This window comes from Lacerta agilis, chromosome 2 (genome assembly GCF_009819535.1).
Source record: "Lacerta agilis isolate rLacAgi1 chromosome 2, rLacAgi1.pri, whole genome shotgun sequence".
NCBI lineage: Eukaryota > Metazoa > Chordata > Lepidosauria > Squamata > Lacertidae > Lacerta > Lacerta agilis.
The window spans coordinates 33,193,771-33,216,394 of NC_046313.1; the positions used below are offsets into that span (position 1 = coordinate 33,193,771).

The following is a 22,624-nucleotide window of genomic DNA, read 5'->3' on the forward strand; positions in this document are numbered from 1 at the left end:
AACTTTGCTGACCACGTCATAAAGCAACAACACGAGAGGGAATCGCTAAGCCATTAGCACAAGAAGGAAAGCTTTATTTTTTCCCCTTTTCTATATTCCATTATTTTCTTACTTATTTTATTTAGGTTGAAACTGTCTTTATATTTATTTTAAGCTTTATTTTAAGCTTTATTTATTTATTTTTTGCTATATTCCATTATTTTCTTACTTGTTTTATTTAGGTTGAAACTGCCTTTTTATTTTTATTTTAACAAGAAAGGCAGTGTCACAAGAACTCTTTGGCACAGGTGTGCGGAACCATTGCCCGCCCCTACCCCCAATGTTGCTGAACCACAACTCCCATCAGCCCCAGCAAGCATGGCCAATGGCCAGGGGTGATGGGAGATGTACTTCAGCAGCATCTGGAGGGCCAAAGGTTCTTCTCCACCACCTGCTTTGGCATGTAAAACATAATAACGATGCTGGTGATGCCATCTCCCAACTGGACAACTGGACCTAGGCAGCTGTTCCTGTATAGCTGCAATCCTAAATGCACATACAAGAGAGTAAGCTCCACTATAGCCAGTGGAGCATACTTCTGAGTAAACGTGCTTAGGCTCGTGTTGGACATCTTCCAGTGCTAGGGTTGTGCTGAAGTATTCAGCCAAGGCCCTTTCCAGCACTTGATTTTTATGGTCTTCAGTACTGGGGGGAACTTACATTTTTTGTGGGGGTGGCGGTAGCTTGCCATGGATAGATATGAGATGGCAGCATAGTTGTCAAGTTTCGGATTTGAAAATAAGGGATCAGCAGCCTCACCTATCCCGGGGACAGTCACATGGCAGTGGTGGGCGGAGCCAGAAGCAAAAGTGGGCGGCACTGGTGTGAACGCACGCAGTAGGCTTACTGTATTTTGGAAACGCTGCCTGTGGGCTACGGCGTCTGTAAGCGCGGGAAATGGCTCCCGCTTGCTTTGAGGCTGCAAGGAGGCGAGGTCTTCCCAGTCCCTGGCCAGCAGGGGGAGGGAGAGGAGCTGCTTCCTTTGAAAAAACGGGAAATTAAAGGGATATAAAAAATAAGGGATAGCAGCGGGAAACTGCTTGAAATAAGGGAGATTCCCGGGGAAAACGGGATACTTGACAGCACTGGATGGCAGAAGGTAACAAGTGGTGGCAGACCTGTAATGAGCAGCGGCAGCTCAGACTTCCTGAATGGGAACAATGCTATATTTTGATGTAGTACAGCCTTGGTGCTCTCCAGCTGCTTTGGGCTGCAACTTCTTTCTATCAACCCCACTGATGCAGGTGCTGGTGGGAGTTGCCCAAACATCTGGAGGGCACCAGGTTGTGGAAGGCTGGTGAAGCACCATTCCCAGGGATATTAGTGGAAATATGTATAGCTAATCCCACTGGCCATCTGCTCCCTGGTTGACAAGAGGCCTTACTGCGCAGAAGTCCACAGCATGAGTAAGGAATGGAAGGCCAGAAATGGCATCTATTCACATGATCCCTACCATACTGGGTGGCTAAACGAAAAGAACTAAAAAGAAAAGAAAACCTGTTTGGAAAGTGATTTAAACTGAACTTGTCTGAGCCCGAGGGCAACTACAACAGGATGCCCACAGCATATCTGGTTCCTCTGAGAAATGCTGGCTATTCATTGCTTGGATAACTTTGAGATCCCTCCTTGAAATAGGAGGCTAGAGCCATTCCTTGCGAGCAGAGCTGTTTCCAAGGAAGTGGGCAGCATCTCTTAAAATGGGAATACCACATAGCCGTTAGTCAGTCTTTAATTCCCGGGGAAGCAGCAGGTGCAAACAGACCCTAGTGTCTTAGTCTTTTGAGAATGGATAAAATGCAGCAGCCAAATACTTCCGAGTTACAACTTGTAACCAGAAGAAGATGGGCTACAATCTCCGGCTGATCTGCTGAATTTAAAAGGGTGCTCAGCTTACCTTTGTTCCTCTTCAAGTTCTTCTTTGGTCATCATGGTTTTATACTGGTTTCCTCTCAGTTTTCCAGGACTATATTTAAAGGAGAACTGTTCATCTGCTACAGAAGAAAGAGAGAGAGAAAGTCAGAACAAAGAAAGAGCTAAGTCCACAATTGTATGCCGACATGGGAGGAAAGACTACATAACAGTAAGACTTATTTCCAAGCAAAATGCAAAAGATCAGGCTATTGTTATCTGAAGAATATTCCTTTCTCCTTGAATTAAGGGTTCACTTCCATATTAGGAAGAAGCAAATGCTATTTTGATTACCCTACGTTATTCTGATTTTGCCTTCCTTCCAGCCAGAGATTTATCTGTTTCCCTTGTGAGCTGTTTAATGCTTTAGTTTTGCATGCAAATCTATAATCACACAGAAAGAAAACTGAGCTGGGCCAAAAATGCTCATCACACAGAAATCTAGTTGCATCTTGAAAATAATCCCACTTCAGATTTTTCAATTCTGAAATGTCAAAATCAGAAGAAACATTTTAAAAAAAACCCATTAAAGGTGTGAGCTGGTCATATTTGGCCATTTCTTATAGGTGCAAGAAACATTTCCTATGCATATTTCAGAGAATGGCATATAAGTTGTCCTGAGTAGATCACAAGGCAATCACTTTATTCTCACTTTTATCACCATTCCCTATAGTCACATCTGTGTGTGTTGTTCTGCCCAGTGTCTCCTCACACAATAGGCTCTAGCATGTCAAATTCTGTGTTGAATTGTGTACCCACTAAGCGTGTTACATATATGACTCAAACGTGTGCGCACAGTCCAAGATGTTATGGGGCAGCAGTTTTCTTTGTTACCACGTGATGGTGATGATGACGATGATTGTATTTATTTGCCACCCATCTGACTGGGTTGCCCCAGCCATTCTGGGCGGCTCCCAACAAAATACTAAAAACACAAGAGGATTCCTAAGTTGTAGATTGGGTCTGCTGCCTTTCTTTACAGCACTGAATGATGCTTTATTTCTTTGGAGTCCTGTAGACATAATTAAAGCTATAACTAGTAGGCAAAGACACGAGGTTTATCTGTTCAAAGCAGGTTTTTGCTAGAGCTCTTTGTTTATGTTTTAAACCGCAGTTCCAGCTTATCTTCTTACAAGAGCCCCAGTAAATGATAGGCTTGGAAGTCAATTAAAGGCCCCAAAGCAAGGGGGAGGCGGCTGTGCCTGTCAGCTTCTCTTCTTTTAAGTGTGCATACATAAAAGGTTGCATTTAAATAAACTCTGCACCAGGCGGACGATGGAGAAATGCTGTCTCACTGTTGGACTCTCCAGTGGGGCACACAGGTTGTTCTCCATGTGCGGGGAGCAGCGGGACACCGTCTAATCTAAGAGCTTTATTTCTAACTGCAGGCAGGAAGGTATTGTTGTAAAGCAGGCTATGCAGCTTTCTCGCCATTGCGAGAGGCAACTCATCAGGAGCTGAAGGACCGCTGCTTCATTTGTATATGCTAATGTCACGCCATCAGCATAATGACATGCTGTCGGCAATTTGCATCTCATTTGGAAAGAGCCAAACAGCGCCTTGCGCATCTCCAGCAATACATCTTCACGAGGAATTGTCATGCTGTTTTCATTACTGCTCCGAGCGGCGCTCGTCTTTGGCGGGGGGTCGGAAACGGATGGGGGGAGGAAGCGCTCCAGGGTTTCCCTCAGAGCCACCTAGGCTGCCTTGTGCCACCCCCACCCCCAATGGCTTCAGGTGGTAGTATGAGCCCAACTGCCAAAGGGAAAGGCCCCTTGCTGAGCCAACCGTATGGAATTCTGATGGTGTCGGGTAAAAGGGCAGGAATTAAATTTCTGCTTCAACCAATTAATCAATTCATTAGCTAATTGCAGCACCAGTTAAGAGTCATAGAGGTGGTTGCTCACCCCCGCCTCCCAAAAGTGGTAGTGCTCAAAGATATTGCCAATGCAGGTGCCCTCCAGATGTTGCTGGATCACAGCTCCCATCATCCCTGACCACTGGTCATGTTGGTTGGGGCTGATGGAAGTTGGAGTCCAACATATCGAGGGCATCCCTTCTCTGACTCAACCCCTATATTTAACTCCATATTGCTCTATCCCCCAGTCAAAACCACCTGGGAAAACTACTTACCTCAAGGTAGGGGGGAATCCATCTGCCGGACCTATATATGCAGAAGTAAAAATTCCTGGACCCTTCTATCATACCCATGCTTCAGTCTCCCTCCTCTATTTTGGATTGGTCATCCTCAGAAACTATAGTTTCTGGAGCAATCTGTGGATAACTAAAGTATGTACTGGGACACAAGGAGGGAAAACTGGGTATAATGTCAACCAGCTCCATAGCATACATTTTATACTTTCTGGGCCTGAGAAGAAAGAGCAGCCCACAAAAGGTAGAGGTAAACTATGAAGTTTGCTTGCAGCATTGGAGTAAAACTACTGGAAAATAACACTATGCAAATTCACTTCCTTCCCACACGCCACAGACTTTCAGCAACAGCAACCACCTTGAACGGCAAAGCCCAGCCTTGAGGAAAATGAAGCTTCATGAAATCTCATTTCCCCTCATGGAAAAACCAACAGTGTCCCCTGACAATGGCAGGCACACAAGTCTGATCGACTGGAAGTGTGCAGAACTTCAGCTCATTTAATTATCACACACTACCAGAGAGCTTGAAAAGGCGCTTTAATGGGTCACTGATCTTTGAGTTCCTGGATAAATGCTACTGAGACCATCCATTGAGAGAAATCAGCAGTAACGCCACAGTTTATGAAAGGAATTGAATAAGGAACGGAGAAAGGATTTGTTGTTTCTGTACTTAGGGTTAGCCTGGCCACTGGCATATTCAGAAAGCTCCAAAATACAGAGTTTTGTTTGTTTTCATTCCCAGTGGAATGTCCAGGGAGGCCATGATATTTTCAGTTGCCTCTTGTGGAAGGAGTAAGAGAGACCTAAGGTCGCTTTGCAATCATTCCCTCTGTTGCCAATGTTCAGGTGAGAGTGCCGGTGCTTATGTAATCAGATGACCCCACTTACCCACCAGAAGGGAAGCGTAATGAATTAGAATGTGCTTGGACGAGAGAGAGTACATGTTTGGAGGAAGGACTGCAAGAAATACAAAAAGGCCAGCTTTAAAAGCAGCCAGGTCATCCCCACCTCGTTGCATTTCAAATCATATTTGCATGTCACTGCATACATCCGTATCGGGGTGTGTGTGTTTCCAAGTTGCCCACCGTTTTAGTTCACAACAGTGCACAGAGAGCCTGTGTGGATGTCCTCATACGGTTATGTTTTCAAATAGGATCAAAGCTGGTTTGAGAGGAAAAGCATCAAAACTCAGTATTTCTCAAGAAACTACAGGAGAGCTGTTGATTGAGGCCGATGTTGTTGTGTGTACACATATTCACAAACCAGCAGTGGAAAAGCGCACTGAATGCAGGCCAATTTTTTAAAAAAATAAATAGCACCGAGCGTGCTCATTAACCACAAAATGCTGGCGGTCTGTTGGGGGTGGAGAGACAAAGCAGCAACAATATAAAACTGGATTCGGGAGAACGGGAATGGTGTTAGGACATCCTGGAGGAAAGCCTGGCTGACTGAATAAAAAAGTGAACAGGCACGCTATAATAGCTGATGAATCTACCATGGACCTCCTTCTTCCACTTCTTCCCATAGTCAGGGCCGGCCTGAGACGTGTTGCCGCTGCAGGCAAAACACTCCAATGCTGTCCCCACCTGCACAATGGCGCCCCCCACTCACAGATCCTGGTCCCCTCCCTGCCTCGGCCATGACCCCCACGCTGCTGGCAGCTGCGTTACTGCAACTGTACCCTCATCTGCAGCTGTACCTGTGCTGTTGCCACAATACAGGGCAGTGGGCGCAGTGGCACAGGCGTTGGGTTGGTGGCATAGCTGAAGCCCCAGCAGGACTGACAGTGGCACAATGGCAGGTGCAGGGGCAGAGAGGGGGAGGGACCTGCCACCTGAGGCAAATGGCTTCCCCTCAACCGCATGCATGGATGGCTCCTGTCTGTAGTGCAGGGATGGGAGACTTTTGCTTCTCCCAGTGACGTTGGGACTTCCGTCAGCCACAACCGCAGATTCCTCCACCCTTGCTCTAATGCTGTTGGGAGGATAGGATGAAGCTGGATAGGATGCAGCTAGATCTAGCTGCCCAGACACAAGTGGAAGAGGATGGGGCTGGGGGGAGGGGCGAGTCCTGATGCTCTGGCATTCAGATGGTAGATGAAGAGTGACCATCAACATACCATGACATTTCAGAACAAAAATTAAAAATGAAACACTTTCAGAGGGATCAATCTGCGCTGAAGCTGCCGCTGTTGCTTCAAACACGAATGAAAGTTTACTGAAAAAAGTCGACGGTCATCTATCCAAGCTTGCAACTTAACTCTTATTTCTCAAGTTTTTACTTCTTCTGTGAGAGCTTCTTCGTTTAAAGATCAACACACAATCTCTGTGGGTCCTTCCACACGACCTGTTTATTGAGCGTCCATCCTGATTTATTGAGCATTTATTCTGATTAGACAGTATTCGCTATTTAATGTGCATTCATTCTGATTTGTCTGCAGGGAGGTTAGATGACGTTGCCTCGAAACACGTGTTATCCCTCGCCTTCCTTATTGCAAAAGCCCAAACTTTTAGGGAAGTGGGTTTGTTGCACAAGACCTCCCAATCAAATATAACTGAGCAACCTGAATTTGTGGCTGAGTCTCCCTCAAAAATAGCAACAGTCTGTCGTTCAGTCGTGTCCGACTCTTCGTGACCCCATGGACCAGAGCACGCCAGGCACGCCTATCCTTCACTGCCTCTTGCAGTTTGGCCAAACTCATGTTAGTAGCTTCGAGAACACTGTCCAACCATCTCATCCTCTGTCGTCCCCTTCTCCTTGTGCCCTCCATCTTTCCCAACATCAGGGTCTTTTCTAGGGAGTCTTCTCTTCTCATGAGGTGGCCAAAGTACTGGAGCCTCAACTTCAGGATCTGTCCTTCTAGTGAGCACTCAGGGCTGATTTCTTTAAGAATGGATAGGTTTGATCTTCTTGCAGTCCATGGGACTCTCAAGAGTCTTCTCCAGCACCATAATTCAAAAGCATCAATTATTCGGCGATCAGTCTTCTTTATGGTCCAGCTCTTACTTCCGTACATTACTACTGGGAAAACCATAGCTTTAACTATACGGACCTTTGTAGGCAAGGTGATGTCTTTGCTTTTTAAGTTGCTACATAACACAAGTTTAAATTATCCATAGGTGCTGTAAAGAATTCTAAATATGAAAAAAGCAAGCTATCCATCTAAGTGCCCATAGGAATTGGCCTGAAATGAAAAGGCTTACCAATATTTATATCTCCCCTGCCTCCAGCACACTACAGGAAACACTTTTTCAAGTTCTGGGCATGAGACTTGTTGCAAAATATGTAAGAGAAGTGGAATGACCTACTTTAAACAAAGCAGCTGGAAATACAATTTTAAAAGGCATTTAGCTAAACTCACTCCTTTGCCCACCCCATCATGAGCCGGCCAGATGCCATGGGACTCTGCCTCAAAAGGTCATCTTCTTCCATGCAGTCATTTTTTTTTAAATAGAGAACTTTAAATGCTTTTCCATCCTATGCTCCTCGCAATCTGATCCTATGCAGGTCATATTCTCAGAAAGTCATCTCAATTAGTGTGATAGGACTAATTTCCAAGTTTTTAACCTGTGAATCATGGAGATTCTTGTGTGGCAATGTCACACCTTTAAGGAAGATGAAGAGGGATGCTTGGGGTGGGGGCAGTCTCAGCTTGTTGGGAGCTTCATTTCTGGCTGCACCCAAATGGATAAGACGATGTGAAACATGAAGCTTTGGTTTCTAACATTCAGCATGCAAAGTCAGTGGCAGATTTGCCAAGTCATTCATCTCCTGCTATATGCAGTCTACAAAACACTCAAAGTATAAAAGGTAAAGGGACCCCTGACCGTTAAGTCCAGTTGCGAACGACTCTAGGGTTGCGGCGCTCATCTCACTTTACTGGCCAAGGGAGCCGGTGTTTGTCCGCAGACAGTTTTTCCGGGTCATGTGGCCAGCATGGCTAAGCCGCTTCTGGTGAAACCAGAGCAGTGCACGGAAACCCCGTTTATCTTCCCGCCAGAGCGGTACCTATTTATCTACTTGCACTTTGATGTGCTTTTGAACTGCTAGGTTGGCAGGAGCAGGGACTGAGCAACGGGAGCTCACCCCGTTGTGGGGATTTGAACCCCCGACCTTCTGATCGACAAGCCCTAGGCCATGTGGCTTAGACCACAGCGCTACCCGTGTCCCATACTTAAAGTATATTGACTCCTAAATCTGCATGGACCTGGTACTTTTGAAATGAAATGATACTGAGAATTAGCATATTACCTTTATTGGTTTTGGATCTTAATGGTTGACACAAGAAAGGAAAAGTGAATACAGCAGAGATCTGTGTTAGGTTAACCAAAAAAAGAAATGAAATGTACTGATGGATAGGCAAAACAAAATAAAAAATAAAAAAAATCATTCCAGTAGCACCTTAGAGACTAACTAAGTTTGTTCTTGGTATGAGCTTTCGTGTGCATGCACACTTCTTCAGATATGCACACGAAAGCTCATACCAAGAACAAACTTAGTTGGTCTCTAAGGTGCTACTGGAAGGATTTTTTTTATTTTTTATTTTGTTTTGAGTATGGCAGACCAACACGGCTACCTACCTGTGACGGATAGGCAATAATCTAGTATTGTGTCTCCAACAGTGATGGGTATCAGAAGCTAAAGAAGAGTAAGCAATGCTATTGAGACATGCCTTATTTTTCCAAATTTGCATCCAATTTTCAGGCCTCAGAAGTTAAAGGACTTCCTGACCAAGACCTGTTTGTCTTCCGTAGATTATTGCAGGGTGTCTTCTGAGCCTGAAAGTCCATGATGGCAACAACCTTGCTGAAGTTAAGCAGCTCTGTGCTTGGGATGGGAAACTGCCTGAGAAGAAACACTATTGTCTGGTTTGCGCACAGTGTTAAGCCCTAGTTTAAAATAAAGTGAGGCTTAAAACTCACAAGTGCTCTGCTCCTCCTCCACTTCTGACTGGGGGGGGGGGGACCAGACTGAAAAAAGCCCAAGTCTGGCTTGTTGTGTGATGTGCAAACCTGGGCTTGTGAGCAGTTTGGAGCAGGGAATGAGCAACGTGCTCATGCATGTTAAATCATAGCTTATGTTAACTATGGTTTAACATGGTGTACAAACATGGCATGCCATTTTGAGGCGCATCATGAAATAAAGGCAATATATAAATTTAAATGCCTAGGGCTTGCCGATCAGAAGGTCGGCGGTTCGAATCCCCGCGATGGGGTGAGCTCCCGTTGCTCGGTCCCTGCTCCTGCCAACCTAGAAGTTCAAAGCACGTCAAAGTGCAAGTAGATAAATAGGTACCGCTCCAGTGGGAAGGTAAACGGCGTTTGCGTGTGCTGCTCTGGTTTTGCCAGAAGCGGCTTTGTCATGCTGGCCACATGACCCGGAAGCTGTCTGCGGTCAAACACTGGCTCCCTCGGCCAATAAAGCGAGATGAGCGCCGCAACCCCGGAGTTGCCCTGATTGAATTTAACAGTCAGGGGTCACTTTACCTTTTTATATAGTATAACAGGTTGAACTGGAAGCCTTGGGTCCATATCCCTGATCAGCTGTAAAGCTCACTTGTTGCTCCCAGCAGTGGCATACTGCTACTGACCCTGGAGGCTCCACAGAGTTCAGGAAGCAAAATGTGATAAAATAATATTGATATTTGATACTGCAGTAGCGCTACATATTTGATCAGCAACACTGAAGTGGGCAGCCTCGCCGCCAAAATCTGATGAAGCACAAGACTGCAGTGCTGAAATGGTGGCGGAAATCTCCCGCTGAATCTGTCTGGAAGCAGGCTTAAGTTCACGTTGCCGAAAAGAAGTAGAAGAAGAAGTGAACCCAGAGTCAGATTGCAAAAGAAAAAGGAAAGAGGAAAGAGAAAGTAGTTGAACTATAATAATGGGCACTCTTCCACAAAGATGGGAACTGGGGAGAGAGGCATCCATTTACGTCAGAGAAACACTCAGAAGGCTGGATGCTGCAGGCAGGGGCGAAAAATGCATTAGCGAAGTACAAAATTTGCTGGCTAACAATTCAAGTCCCACATGGTTGCCAGGGGCCTCACCTTCTTGGCCTTCCCAATTCTATTAATACGCCTGAATTATATAATACCTTTCTTTGTGGTTGGGAGGAGATGAGTGTATGAACTGACGCAGCCGCAGCACCAGAGACCCACATGGCAAAGATTTTGTATGACCTCAAGTTCCCCAACCAAGCCTTGGAATCCTGTCTGCCTCCACTAACTGCTATTGGCATGTTGTGTGGATATTTTAAGCTATTCCAGTAAATGGTATCTCAGGTTCGTGAAATGAATAAATTCCAACACAGTCAGGGATCACGTCACCTCCTTCTTATTAATTTGGAAGTCCCTTAATCAATGCTGGATGCAGAGCTGGAGATCGATGATGCACCTTTCTTATTTTCACTCAGTGATGCCTACTCAGGTGTGTCTGCATACATATGTAGTATCAGGGAGTGGGACAAACCAGATGGGAAGGAAGACTGAGCTCCTGCACCTTTTGTAGTAGTGCAAAGCTGGAAATTTCAGGAGATGCAGCTTTTCTTACCTTCACAAGACAGACAGCACCTGCTGGGGGGGATATTTCCCACTTTTACAAATGGTTAAAGGTCCCTGTCCTCCTTTGCATCTGATCACCCTAAAAATCACCACTCTGAGCCTTACTAGGTGAAAAAAAAATAGCTCTGTAGCCTCGTGTCAGAGCCCTGAGTTGGCTACTAGTCTCTAGTATTGCTCTTAGAAACCTCACCCTCACAGGGCCAGACTGGTGGTGTTTTTGCTGGTATATTCCGCAACATGCCACTGGTCCAATGAAAGTGGTGGTGGACTGAACCACCCACCCACCCTTCTGCTTTCTTGGCCGTTCTGTGATAATCGCCCAATGTTATTGCATGACTGCTTTCTGGAGGAGCATATAGTGCTGCAATGAAAGCAAGGGCAAAGAACAAACGAAGCTGGAACGCTTGTGGTACAAAGAGTTACAGGATGTTGGCAGGAAGCTAAGGGGCACGCACCAACTGGAAACAAAGCACCGCAATATTTTTGCAGGCACAAACACTACTGCGTATAACCACCCCGATGCCATCATGAACACACAGTAAAAAGGACGCCAGGAGAGGTCCACAGTCTGCATTGGCTCTGTGACTTGTTTGTCTAGAGCTGCCACCTTTTGGCAGGATTCATGTGCCTTTAAAAGCTATGGAGCAGGCAGAAATTCAGCAGCTGGCATGCTTTGGCATGCAGCTGTACAGTCCGTCTGGAAACCTAGCCCCAACCTCCTCCTGGGCTTTGTTTCGTAGGTGCTACAGGATGAGGACACCTGACACAACTATTATTCAGGACTACACATTACATTTTTATACATACAGGAAGATATAAAGGGTGGGAAGATGCAATCCAGTAGGCAATACTTTTGTGTGTGAAAGGACCACAGCTCTACAGCGAAGGACATGCTTTGCAGAAAATCTCTAGTTCCAATTTTGTTTCTTTTAAAGCAGGGGTGGCCAACTCCCAAGAGACTACGATCTACTTACAGAGTTAAAAATTGGCAGTGATCTACCCCCCTTTTTGGGGTTCAGGTCAAAGTTGTTCAGCTTTTGGGGGCAGGAGGAAGGCCCATTTTTTAGGCATTCAGATGAAAGTTGTTCAGCTTTTTGGGGGGGGGAGAAGGAAAGCCCCAGTTTTGGGGGGTACAGGGCAAAAATATTGAGCTTTTTTTTTAGGGGAGCCAAAGTTGTTGAGCTTCTTTGGGGGGAGCCAGTGATCTACCACAGACATCCAGTGATCTACCTGTTGGACGTGCTTGTTTTAAAGGATCAGATAGTGATCTCAAAAGACCTCAAAAACTGCTGCCAGTCAGAATACACAATATTGGTCTAGATAATTGGTTTCACCCAGTTTAAGGCAGTTTCTTATGTCCCCCCCTTTCAAATGGCCTTCCTCCTGTGCCTTTAACCAGCAAAACCTTTCCTGGTGCAGAGATAAAATGAAGGGAAAGGGTTCACCCGCTTAGCGCGACTGTGTGCCAGACTACTGTCAAAGGCACAGGAGCAGCACCTATAAAGAAATGTGGCAGCTCCACTTCTTATTTCCCAAATAAATAAATAAATAAATAAATAAATAAATAAATAAATAAATAAATAAATAAATCTTGCTTCATGAGCTTCAGCAAATGGCACTATAAAACAGGGATGACAATCACTCCCCCTGCCTTGCGGATATGGTTTGTGAGGATTAAAGATTGTTTATAAGGGTGATAAGTGTAATCCTCCTGAGCCAATAGGATTGTTGCTGTGACATGGGGCCTCGAGGGACAGCAAGAAAGTGGGACAAGGATGTGTCCCACTTGCTGTAACCACCAGACAAGTTGCAAACAGCACCGTGACAACTTTCTGTAAACTTCCTTAAATGATCCTCCAACCCCGGAAAGTAATACAGCGCTTTTTTAAGTAAGCCAAGCCCGGTGCCCCAGTTACATTTCTGTAAGATTATCAGGCTTGCCAACTGCAAAGGCAACCCCCAGTAAATCTGGCTTGTTCCTATTGCTTGAACTGCAGGAACCACCTGCCAATTGGCGCAGGTCGCAGCACTGCTGAAAGCACAGCTACAAGGGCCAGTTGAAAAGTTGGCAACCCTAACTGGACACTGGAATCTGAGCCGCTGGTGCTGGATCATGGCATAAAATACAGAGGTGGTTTTTTTTCTTCAAATTTAGCTGGAAAGGCCTCAAGGCACACACGTTTCTGTCTGCCTTGCTTTACGCTGTGTCCCCCAATTAGTCAATTAATCATTTGCAAATCAACTGATGGACTAATCACTTCAACAGGGCTCCGTATGAACCTCTTCAGAGATGCCCTCCAGACCTGGCAAGGAGCTCTAGGCCCGGCTTCCAAAGTTGTTGTAAAGCAAGGGTAGGTGGAGGCAGAAATAGAAAGCAGATCTGTGCTGAATGGCGAAGGTCGTGTGTTGGTGAGCTACGCTGCCACGCTAGCGTTCTGCTTTATTTTTAAACGTATTATCATTTCAGATGTGCAATTTGTTCCGTGCTGAGCTCTGCTCTGGCGGTTGGTGTGGAGGGGGGGGGGACACACACACCATTTGCTGCTGCAGGTCCGCATCTAAAACGCCTGCAATTAATATAAATTGCCTAGCATTTTCATGAAAGTGAAGGATGCCAGCTGATACAACTGGTGGACACACTGTGCTAATTTGACAATCTTCTTCTTACAAGGTTTCATTGACAAATCCCCCCCCCCCCGCTTGTCTTTTGTTCTTCCCCCTGCTTTGCATCTCCTCTGAAAAGAATTAACAGCCTGATAATCAGGAGGAGGAAGCAGCTGCTTGGGGGGCAGGCAGCTAATCCTCTGCCCTCCCCCAGAAGGGATGGGAGAGGGAATGCAATGCCCAGGACTTCTTCACCGGAGGCCTTATTTATAGGATGTGACAGCCTTGCCTTAGCCCTTCACCAGACCGCCTTTTAACTGGGCTCAGACTCTCCAATTCACATCCTTCAAGAAGCAGGGTTCTTGCCAGGCTTCTTTAGTCCTTCCTCTTTGGCTTTCCCCCCACCTCTGCTAATACTGTATAGGAGAGAACTGGAAATGAAAAGTGAAAGCCACCTGGGTTTTCATGTTTGCTGGGTCAGAGGGGAGAGGACGGAAGTGTAGAGCTTGCCGGGTTCCGATTGTCAGCGCCAGAGTTCTTTGTCAGCCCCTTCCATTGTATCGCAAGGGGTGAGTTCACATCCAATAATAAGCCATCAAATCCCACCCAGGTGTGTATGTCATCCCTGATTTAGTAGGGATGCAGATATTGTTTGCTTTTCATCTAAGGGTACTATGGCTGAGGTGTGCCACTACGGAGCTTTCCGTTCACATTTAAATATGACAGAGAGATATTCCCACAATGCACTGCAGAATCTTCTTGTGCAACAAAGCCAGATAGAGGTGGAAGGCAAACCTCATATTTTCAGAAATGTGCCCATTTCCCCAAGGTTGCTTAGAGGGCCAAAAATAAGGAAACAGTTCAGGTAAGGCTGCGGGGTGGGTAGGTGGGACTACAGAAGTTGGAATCAACAGACAAGATCGTTCCTAAAGTAAGAAACAATGGGAAGTTGGGAGTTGCCATCTCTCTCATTATCTAGTGCTAATTTACATGTAGGTGTATACACATTTAAAATGTACTTTGTTTACGTTATGATCGGCACTGAATCGACTAACATTTAGAAAGTGAATTACAAAAGAGACCCAGGAAAATCAGCAGGAAAACCAATCAAGGGGCAATGCATTGTGGCGTATTTGTCTAGTTTTCCCTAGAACTGCAGCCTACTGAAATATAAGGCATCTTACTCTGAAGTTCACATTTTCAGTTTGGCTCCAATTTTCACAAGTGATCCCTATACCTTCAACCCACATACAAAACCTTGCACTAACTGGAATGTGTGTTCCATTTTAAAATTGCCCTTTTTTGCTCTGTCACAGGCTCTAATGGTTAAGAATTTCAAACAAAATAAATTAAAAAAAATGGCTTTCTTCCAGTCTTACATTAAGAACATTAAAAAATGATGGTCTCCAGACTAAATGACGCTCTTTGCATCACTTGTGCAGTCTTTCATCGCCAACGTTTCTCCCTCCAGCCATCATACACCACCAAACTTACCGTCTTCAGTCTCAGGTTCCCTCACCACTAGTTTCTCATTTTCTGATTCCTGATCTTCTTCCTGGAACAGAGGAATTAAACATAAATCTGTTGTAAAGATGCTGGCGGCAAGACCTCCCTACAAAACAAACAGAGCAGCACACTGCAGAATCACAAGGGAACCATAGGCATGATAGCTCAAAGATAGAATTTTAGTTGGATCTCACTGAAAGGCATCTTCCATTAAATAAATCTTAAATTCATTTATTACACTTTCTTCCCCATTGCTCTTCAGAGGAACAGGCACGGGAGGATGGAATTTAAAGGCTTATAAATGCATGACAGAATTTCATGCAACTTATACTCACAGAACACGTAAAAATGGTTGGCACAAGATTGTTAAAAGAGAAAAATAAATTTAAAAAGAAATGACACCTTTTTTGGCACAGGGAATTCATTAGGTGCTTTCCCCCCCCTTAAAATTGCCCTCTTCGAAACTTGAATTGGCTTGCAGGTACACATTCTGTTTTAAAATGTTATTTATCCACTTCCTGTCCTGTGTTAATAGCGCACGCATACATATTCCAGGAGAAGGTGAGAGCCTGATTCTTTTCTGGTGGTAGCTTAGGTGCGTGACAAAAGGAACTACCTCTATTATAAAAGCGAAAAAATAATGCTTGCAGGAAACTTTGGTCTTGGATTTATAGACCCACCCCTTCTAGTTTAAGCATGTTCATTCTGATCCACCTCATTCCATCTTTGGTCATACCTATACACACACACACACACACACACACACACCACAGTACCTCTGAGCATCTGCAGAGTGCCTGCACATGTTCAGAGGCAGGGGGCTTGGCAAACACCAAGGGGAGGGGGGTGCCTGATGGTGCTCCAGCTACAAAAGCTGAGGCTGCTGAGGAGGCCAGAGACCATCTTGGCTGCGAGTCCTGGAAGATCTGCTCCCTGCCTTGCAGGCTTTTTCCACTGGCCTGGGAGTGTGGGGCCTTGACTGACTCCAACTACAAAAGCTGAGGCTGCTGAACAGACTCTTGGGCTGGGGTATTGTTGAGAGGGGCGGTTCAGTTATCGCTGTTGGTTTTTTGTAACTTTATTTTAGATCTTGTTCCGATGTATGTGGAAATGGTTCAGTTTGGTTGTGTATTTTTCAATGCTTATTGTTTACAACTACTTTTGTGATGTAGTAGTTATGTATTTTTTTTCATGTGGTAAGCTTCCCCGTGTATGCTTTGAACTGTGGAAAGGAGGCATACAAAAAATATTATTATTTATACCCAGCCAGATGTGTGGGGTATAACTATTATTATTATTATTATTAGTGCCACAGTGGAGACCTCAGTATTAGCAAATTCCCAGAACAAGAGCAGCTATTCTATACATAGGTTGAAAAGTAATTCTTTCTCTCAGGGAGACCCGGGAGATGCAGTTCCGTGAGAGGGAGAATCGCGAATTCTCAGCATCCTCAGTAAACTACAATCCTCAGGATCCTTCAGGAAATGCTGTGACAATTGTTATTGAACTGATTTTCTGGTTTGGGTTTGGATTTCAAGTTATTGCCACTGGAGAAGCTGGTGGCTCAATCTGCTAATCCCCCTTCCACAGACACAAATGCCCACATGCCCACACTTACTTTTCGATTAACACTTAGGTGCTGGAATGCATAACAGGGCAGCCAGCAGCAGCAGCACATATTCCCTCTCCGTACCTCTGCATCCCTGGAGAGGAGCGGAATAGCCAGTCAGATTCCAGATGGTGTGTGGGCCTGTCGGCCGTCTCCTCCCCGCCTCATCTAATCTCCCATGCTTGATTCAATGGGACAGGGCCTTTACAGTTGCTACCATTTGCTCTATTTGTAAATGATGGTGTGTGTGTGTGTGTGTGTGTGTGTGTGTGTGTGTGTGTGTATTTGTGTAGAGGAAGAGCCACGGGAGGCTGCCAGCCTCGATTACGGAGATGGAGTCAAGTTGGAGAAGAGACAAAGGGAGCTATTGCAGACATCTCAGGGTCAAGAGGGTGGAGAGAGAGGAGAGATAAAACAGGAGCGCTCTCCCGGCAGGAAAGGTCTTGGGAATCCAGAAAGCAGCTTTATAAGAAACCAGAAATTTGCTGTTGTTACCCAGAGGTCAGATCTGGATGGAAAGTGTCAGCGCTGAGGAATGTGTGCTATTCGCCAGCCTTTTTGGGTGCATCTCGCATTCTCTGGTCTCTGACTCACCAACCAGCCGGACACACACACACACACACACACACACACACAGCATCTCCAACACACACGTCTATCTATTTTCGGCCATGCTTCCAAAAATGGAAACTCCTCTCGCCTCTTCATTCATTTATTTCTCAGCAGCCCTTATTTGGGGTGGGGAGAGGAAGCGTGACCCAGCAAGCTGGGGTTTTCTTATGCATAGAGAGAATGCCAGAAAGGTGGCTTGGACTGGTCGTCTTGCATAGATGGGGGCAGACCAGACCAGAGAAATCCTGTCTCCATGAATGGGGGATTGTTATCTGATTTTCCAGATGCAATAGAGCACTATGTCATCCACTATTCTCCCATCCACACTATACATCTAAAGCACTATTATACCACTTTTAACAGTCATGACTTCCCTCAAAGAATTATTGGAACTGTAGTTTGAGGGCACTGACTGCACAGACCTACAATTCCTAGGACCCTTAGCAGACTACAATTCCCAGGATTCCCCATGACTTAAAGTGGTACAATGGTGCTTTAAACATATGCTGTGGTTGTGATCAGTGTTTGGGTCCTTGAACCCAGCCTGTAAGATCATTTAAAGATCATGTTGTGTTTTCTCTATTACCCATCTCTCTTGGTGGATGGGTATGCATGAGGGAGAGGTTTAGACCAACAGACAGAGCTAAGATAGATGGAAGCTAAGTAATTCTGGGTCTGGTCAGAGGTGGGGCGGGAGACCTTCTCAGAAACCATTGTATGCTGCCTTCAGTCCAATGATGCAAGAACGGTGGAATATCAACATAGTAAAAGAAGTAAGTATTGTAGAACTCTGGAAGAGCAAATGAGAACTTTAGATACCTAAAACAAAATAAAATAAAAAAATTCCTTCCAGTAGCACCTTAGAGACCAACTATGTTTGTTCTTGGTATACCTAGACAGACACCTGTCTTCCGGGGCCTATGTGTGGGATTAACACACGGGGAAAAGTCCATTGGGACTCTTCTGCCAAGTATAAAATACCAATTTAAAAATAAACATATGTTTCCATTAATGCTTTAGCCTGGATAGCTCAGTTGGTTAGAGCATGGTGCTGATAATGGCAAGGCAGGTTTGATCCCCGTATGGGACAACTGCCTATTCCAGCATTGCAGGGGGTTGAACTAGATGATCCTCAGGGTCCCTTCCAACTCTACAATTCTATGATTCCAGGAAATCTCCTCCCCCTTTTTAAATTATGTTCACAATTATGATAAAGTTAAACCATTTTCTGACCCTCTTGCATTTTCAGGTTTCTGTTCTGACTTCTAATCAGCAGGTATTCCTTGGCCATTATTTTAAACAGATCAGGATGTACCGGTACGTTTCAGCTGTTCGAAAGCTGTGCACAGGACTGCTCGTGCTGAACATCTTTTCATGAGGTCATATAATATGGCTGGGGCGGCGGTGGGATGGTGGTGTTCACAACATATTTCTATCTCATCTCTCTATTCCCTTGTCAATGGTAAAGAGCGCCTCTCTCCGAAGCATGTCCCAACGAAACCAAAACTGGGCAGTGCAGATGGCCTTTCTCAGGAGGAATCCAGCAGTTTTCAGGGCCTGGTGGAACTTGCTTTACATGTTTCCTGACAGAGTAACACAGCAAGGTGGAGGCACAGGTGAGCAGGAGGTTCACAGAATATCACATCGAGTTTATTTAATCATGGTGGGAGGGGGCGGGGAATGATTTCCCCAAGTCATAACTAAAGCAAAATGTATCTGAAGAAGTGTGCATGCACACGAAAGCTCATACCAAGAGCAAACTTAGTTGGTCTCTAAGGTGCTACTGGAAGGAATTTTTTATTTTGTTTTGTTTTGACTAAAGCAAAATGGTCATACTTGCAATGGGGTTAATATAAGAAAGCACTGGATCTGCAGGAATGTTATAATTTTTGCTCGTTATCATCACTTCTTGAAACGATCATTTTGGGGCACATGCACTAAACTGCAGTTGTTGCTCGGTTACTGTAGAGAATTCAAATGACTTTCCCCAAGGTAGTGTTTCCACTGCAAAATAATAATAATAATAATAATAATAATAATAATAATAATAATAATAATAATAATAAATTGCATCATTTAGTGCTGGGAGGGGAAATGCTGTATTCCTCTACTCCCAGTGTTTTCATTGCAGTTGTGTGCGGTGTGTGATGCCGCAATGCAAGAGAATGGCTGTGGCAGTGCCAATGAACTATTGATTCCTTCCTCCTGCTGCGAAAGTCAGCACGAAGTCAGGGAAAGATCATCCCATACTGCAGAATAGGGCTAGATGAATGTGTGCGTGGTGTTGGGAGAACCTGCTGCTGCAATACCACCCCTTCTGCCTTACAGTCATTCATTAAACATGTGGAGCACAGCAAGAACAAATGAATAGGGCGCTCCTTTGAATTATAAAGCACCATGGAATCCTCACTTCTGCTTTCTGCTGTGTTGGAACAGCGGGGCGGGCGGGAGATTTAGACACTTCCTAATGGCCCATCTGTCTGGGAGACCTTCTTGCACTTCAGCACACAACCAGAAATATGGAAAGCAGTCTCAGAAACAAGAAGCAGTTTGGTGCTGAATTATCTCATGTGAACGTTGCACCTTCCTCTGTGATGCCTGGATTGTATCGGGTTGGGCAAGAAGTCCTTTTGGGTTCCTTCCAAGTCCAGTGCCAGATGTACGCCTAAGCTAAACAAGCTATAGCTTAGGGCCCCACACTGCCTGGGGGGGCCCCCAAAAAAAATTTAAAGGGGAAAAAACGGGATGTACTTTGATAAAATACATATTTTGTTATGTGCAAATGGCTTTAGATACCTACTAGGTCCATAAATTATCATACAGCAATATATTCAACACAAAAAACAGCGACAATTTGTTGTTGACAAAGGACAGCTGGACATATAAAGGGCCCCATTACCTTCGGTAGCTTAGGGCCTCATCAAACCTAAATCCGGCCCTGCTTCCAACTGTACAGTTCTATGATTCTATGTGTAGACTGTGGCATTGATGCCCATGGCTTGCTGTTTGCTGCAGTCAAGGTGTGTGCTGGCTTTGGGGCCTGCACGGGGAGAGCACCACTCTTATGGTGCTGATAATGCCAAGGTTGCAGGTTTGATCCCCATATAGTGCAGCTGCCTATTCCTGCTCCACGGTGCTATGAATGCTATGCCACACAGAGGGTCCCTAAGACTGATCAAGTCAAGCCACTCTTCTGTAAGATGGAACAGCTGTTTCAATGATGGGCAAAACAAGAGGACAGAAATGCCCATCGGGAGAAAAGCCTCGACCCAGTTGGCAAGCAGCAGGCAAAGGAGCATCAGCGCAGCTTTTTTGGGGTCATGAAGGCCACAGTACCGCAGAAGGCTTATGTTCTCCCAGTGTTCACTGACTGTGGCTTGGAGGGTGACATCAGTATGGGTGGCAAGGAGGTTTCCCTTTAGGAAAGAGGGCAGTGGAAAGCTTCTTGCTCGAGGGCAAACAGAGGCACAGATCTGGGAGCATCTGGGGGAACTGCTGCATACATAGGCAGTTTGGGCAGCTGCTGTAACTGACGAAGATCCATTCACTGGAGGATTATATTATTTTTGTTTCATGAATATTGCAACCTTGTTCCCCCCCTCCTTTCCTCTGTGTATTCACTCTGTGCATGCGATGGGGACATTAATGTCAGAAGGAATGGTGAAATTTGGGGTGAGAGAAGCCAGGCTCTGACTCTTCTGGTCACTTTCAAAGATGGGCAGTTATGGGAACATGACAGAGAGGGGCATGGTGGGCTACAGCACCACCCTTTAGGTTCCGTGCTAAATCCATCTATTACTGGACTGTATAGATCAGACTGCCACCTGTTTTTAAGCGCAGCTCTGGCTAGAGAGGCTCATGATATCGCCTTGTTTATTTCCTACAAGTTCATTTCCCTTGTCCCCCAAACACAGGCCGCCATCTAACAGGTAAAGTTGCCAGATGATCCTTGCAAAAGAAAAACAAGGAGAAAAAGCAAGTAAGGTCTGCCAGATGCTTGATTTTTGTTTTTATTAAAAGTGAAAGAGCAACCCCAAGACCACAGAGGCTGGAGGAGGAATCTGTGCGATCTCTGCTCACAGGGAGAAGAAGGGTGTGAAGGGAATGTAAACACTGAGCTCTGAAGAGGAAAACCACAGCTTGGAAAATAACTTGGCTTACAGTGCTGAAGCCAGTAACACGTTGCCATTTATGGCTCTGCTTTCTGACCCAAGCCTGATGCAAGACGCTGCAAGAGGAAAAGGGAAAGAATAAAGTCTGGAAGAAAGGCACACTCCACGAACAAGGCCAGAGGGACAATGACATCATGCCCTGTTCCTTTTCACCCTTATTCCACATCTAGAACTCTGCCTCCTTGTATTGAAGGAAACAGCTGTGAAGGCAAACACCTCTCCAAACCGTTGGAATAACCACAGCTGAAGTCTCTTCTTGTCCAGCATGGGGGGGGGGGAAGTGGATAGCCAATATGTAGAGTCAATGGGGGAGAGCACGTTCAGTTGAGAGGTCTTGGATATCCTGTGTGTGCATGTGTGTGTACATTATGTCCCATGTGCATCGATGCACCTACTGAAGAAGGAATGCGGTGGGAAACAGGGGAAGAGATACACTCTGCCAATTTGCTTTGGCGGACAAAATTATGAATGGTTACTAACCCAAATGGCCAAATTCTGCTTTCATTGTAGGCTTCTCCTAATACCATGGCTGGGTAGCACAAGCGTGAAGATAGTTGTTGTGCTTCTGTTCTTTCCATAGGCATTTGGTTGGCCACTGTGAGAACAGGATGCTGGACTAGATGGGCCTTTGGTCTGATCCTGCATTCAGGTGTTCAGCTTCCTGTGGTCCCAGCTTCCGAGGGCTCCCTACACAACCAGGTCCTAAACTGTGCAGGGAACCTATGCAAGACTTGAATAAAATATTGGGAGGGCCCAGGTAAGCCCCGCTCCACATAATCTATCACAAGATATGGTGCACACACATTATTTGAATGGCAATGCCCTTCAACTTTGCAGGGGCCTGGCCCCCTGAAATATTTTATTGGGGGGTTGAAGGGAGCTTGGCCCCTAGGAGTTGGCTCCTATGGCTTTGGAGGTTCAGCTTCCAGCATGCTGAGAGTGGCAACAGGGATATGGCAGAGGAGGCAAGGGGGGCAACTGGGGTCCCCCTCTCCCCACTTTGTATGCTGAACAGCTTTCTGTTTCCCAATTGCCCGTGAACACAGGCAACCAGATAACTGTGCACAGGGCTCCAGTGCCTTTAATTGTGGTTTCAAAGAAGTGACTTGAGCCGCTTCCATGATTTTAACATCTTGTACTCTTCAATTGCCACACTGTTTAAACTGGGTGGTTATTTTAAATGGTTGGTTTGTATTGCTAGCTGCTGTGGCAACCCTTTTAGGCTTGAAGAGCAGGGTAGAAATTGCCTGTAACTAACCAGCAAATGTATTGTAAAACACCAGCTGGTGTAAGGTCAATGCTTGGTTGCTTAAGGTAAAGGTAAAGGGACCCCTGACCATTAGGTCCAGTTGTGTCCGACTCTGGGGTTGCAGCGCTCATCTCATGTTACTGGCCGAGGGAGCCGGCGTACAGCTTCCTGGTCATGTGGCCAGCATGACAAAGCCGCTTCTGGCGAACCAG

The 22,624-nt window shown here is 45.5% G+C and overlaps 1 protein-coding gene across 3 annotated transcripts in view; it reads right to left on the minus strand.

Annotated features, from left to right (window-relative positions):
- Positions 1-22,624, minus strand: part of MXRA7 (matrix remodeling associated 7) — a 59,020-nt gene that overhangs the window by 18,274 nt on the left and 18,122 nt on the right. For all 3 annotated transcript variants that reach the window (XM_033139422.1, XM_033139424.1, XM_033139423.1), the window contains exons 2-3: positions 14,759-14,819; positions 1,934-2,030 (exon numbers count right to left, since the gene is read on the minus strand). In XM_033139422.1, the coding sequence (XP_032995313.1) occupies positions 1,934-2,030; positions 14,759-14,819 (158 nt within the window). The remainder of the gene's footprint in view (positions 1-1,933; positions 2,031-14,758; positions 14,820-22,624) is intronic.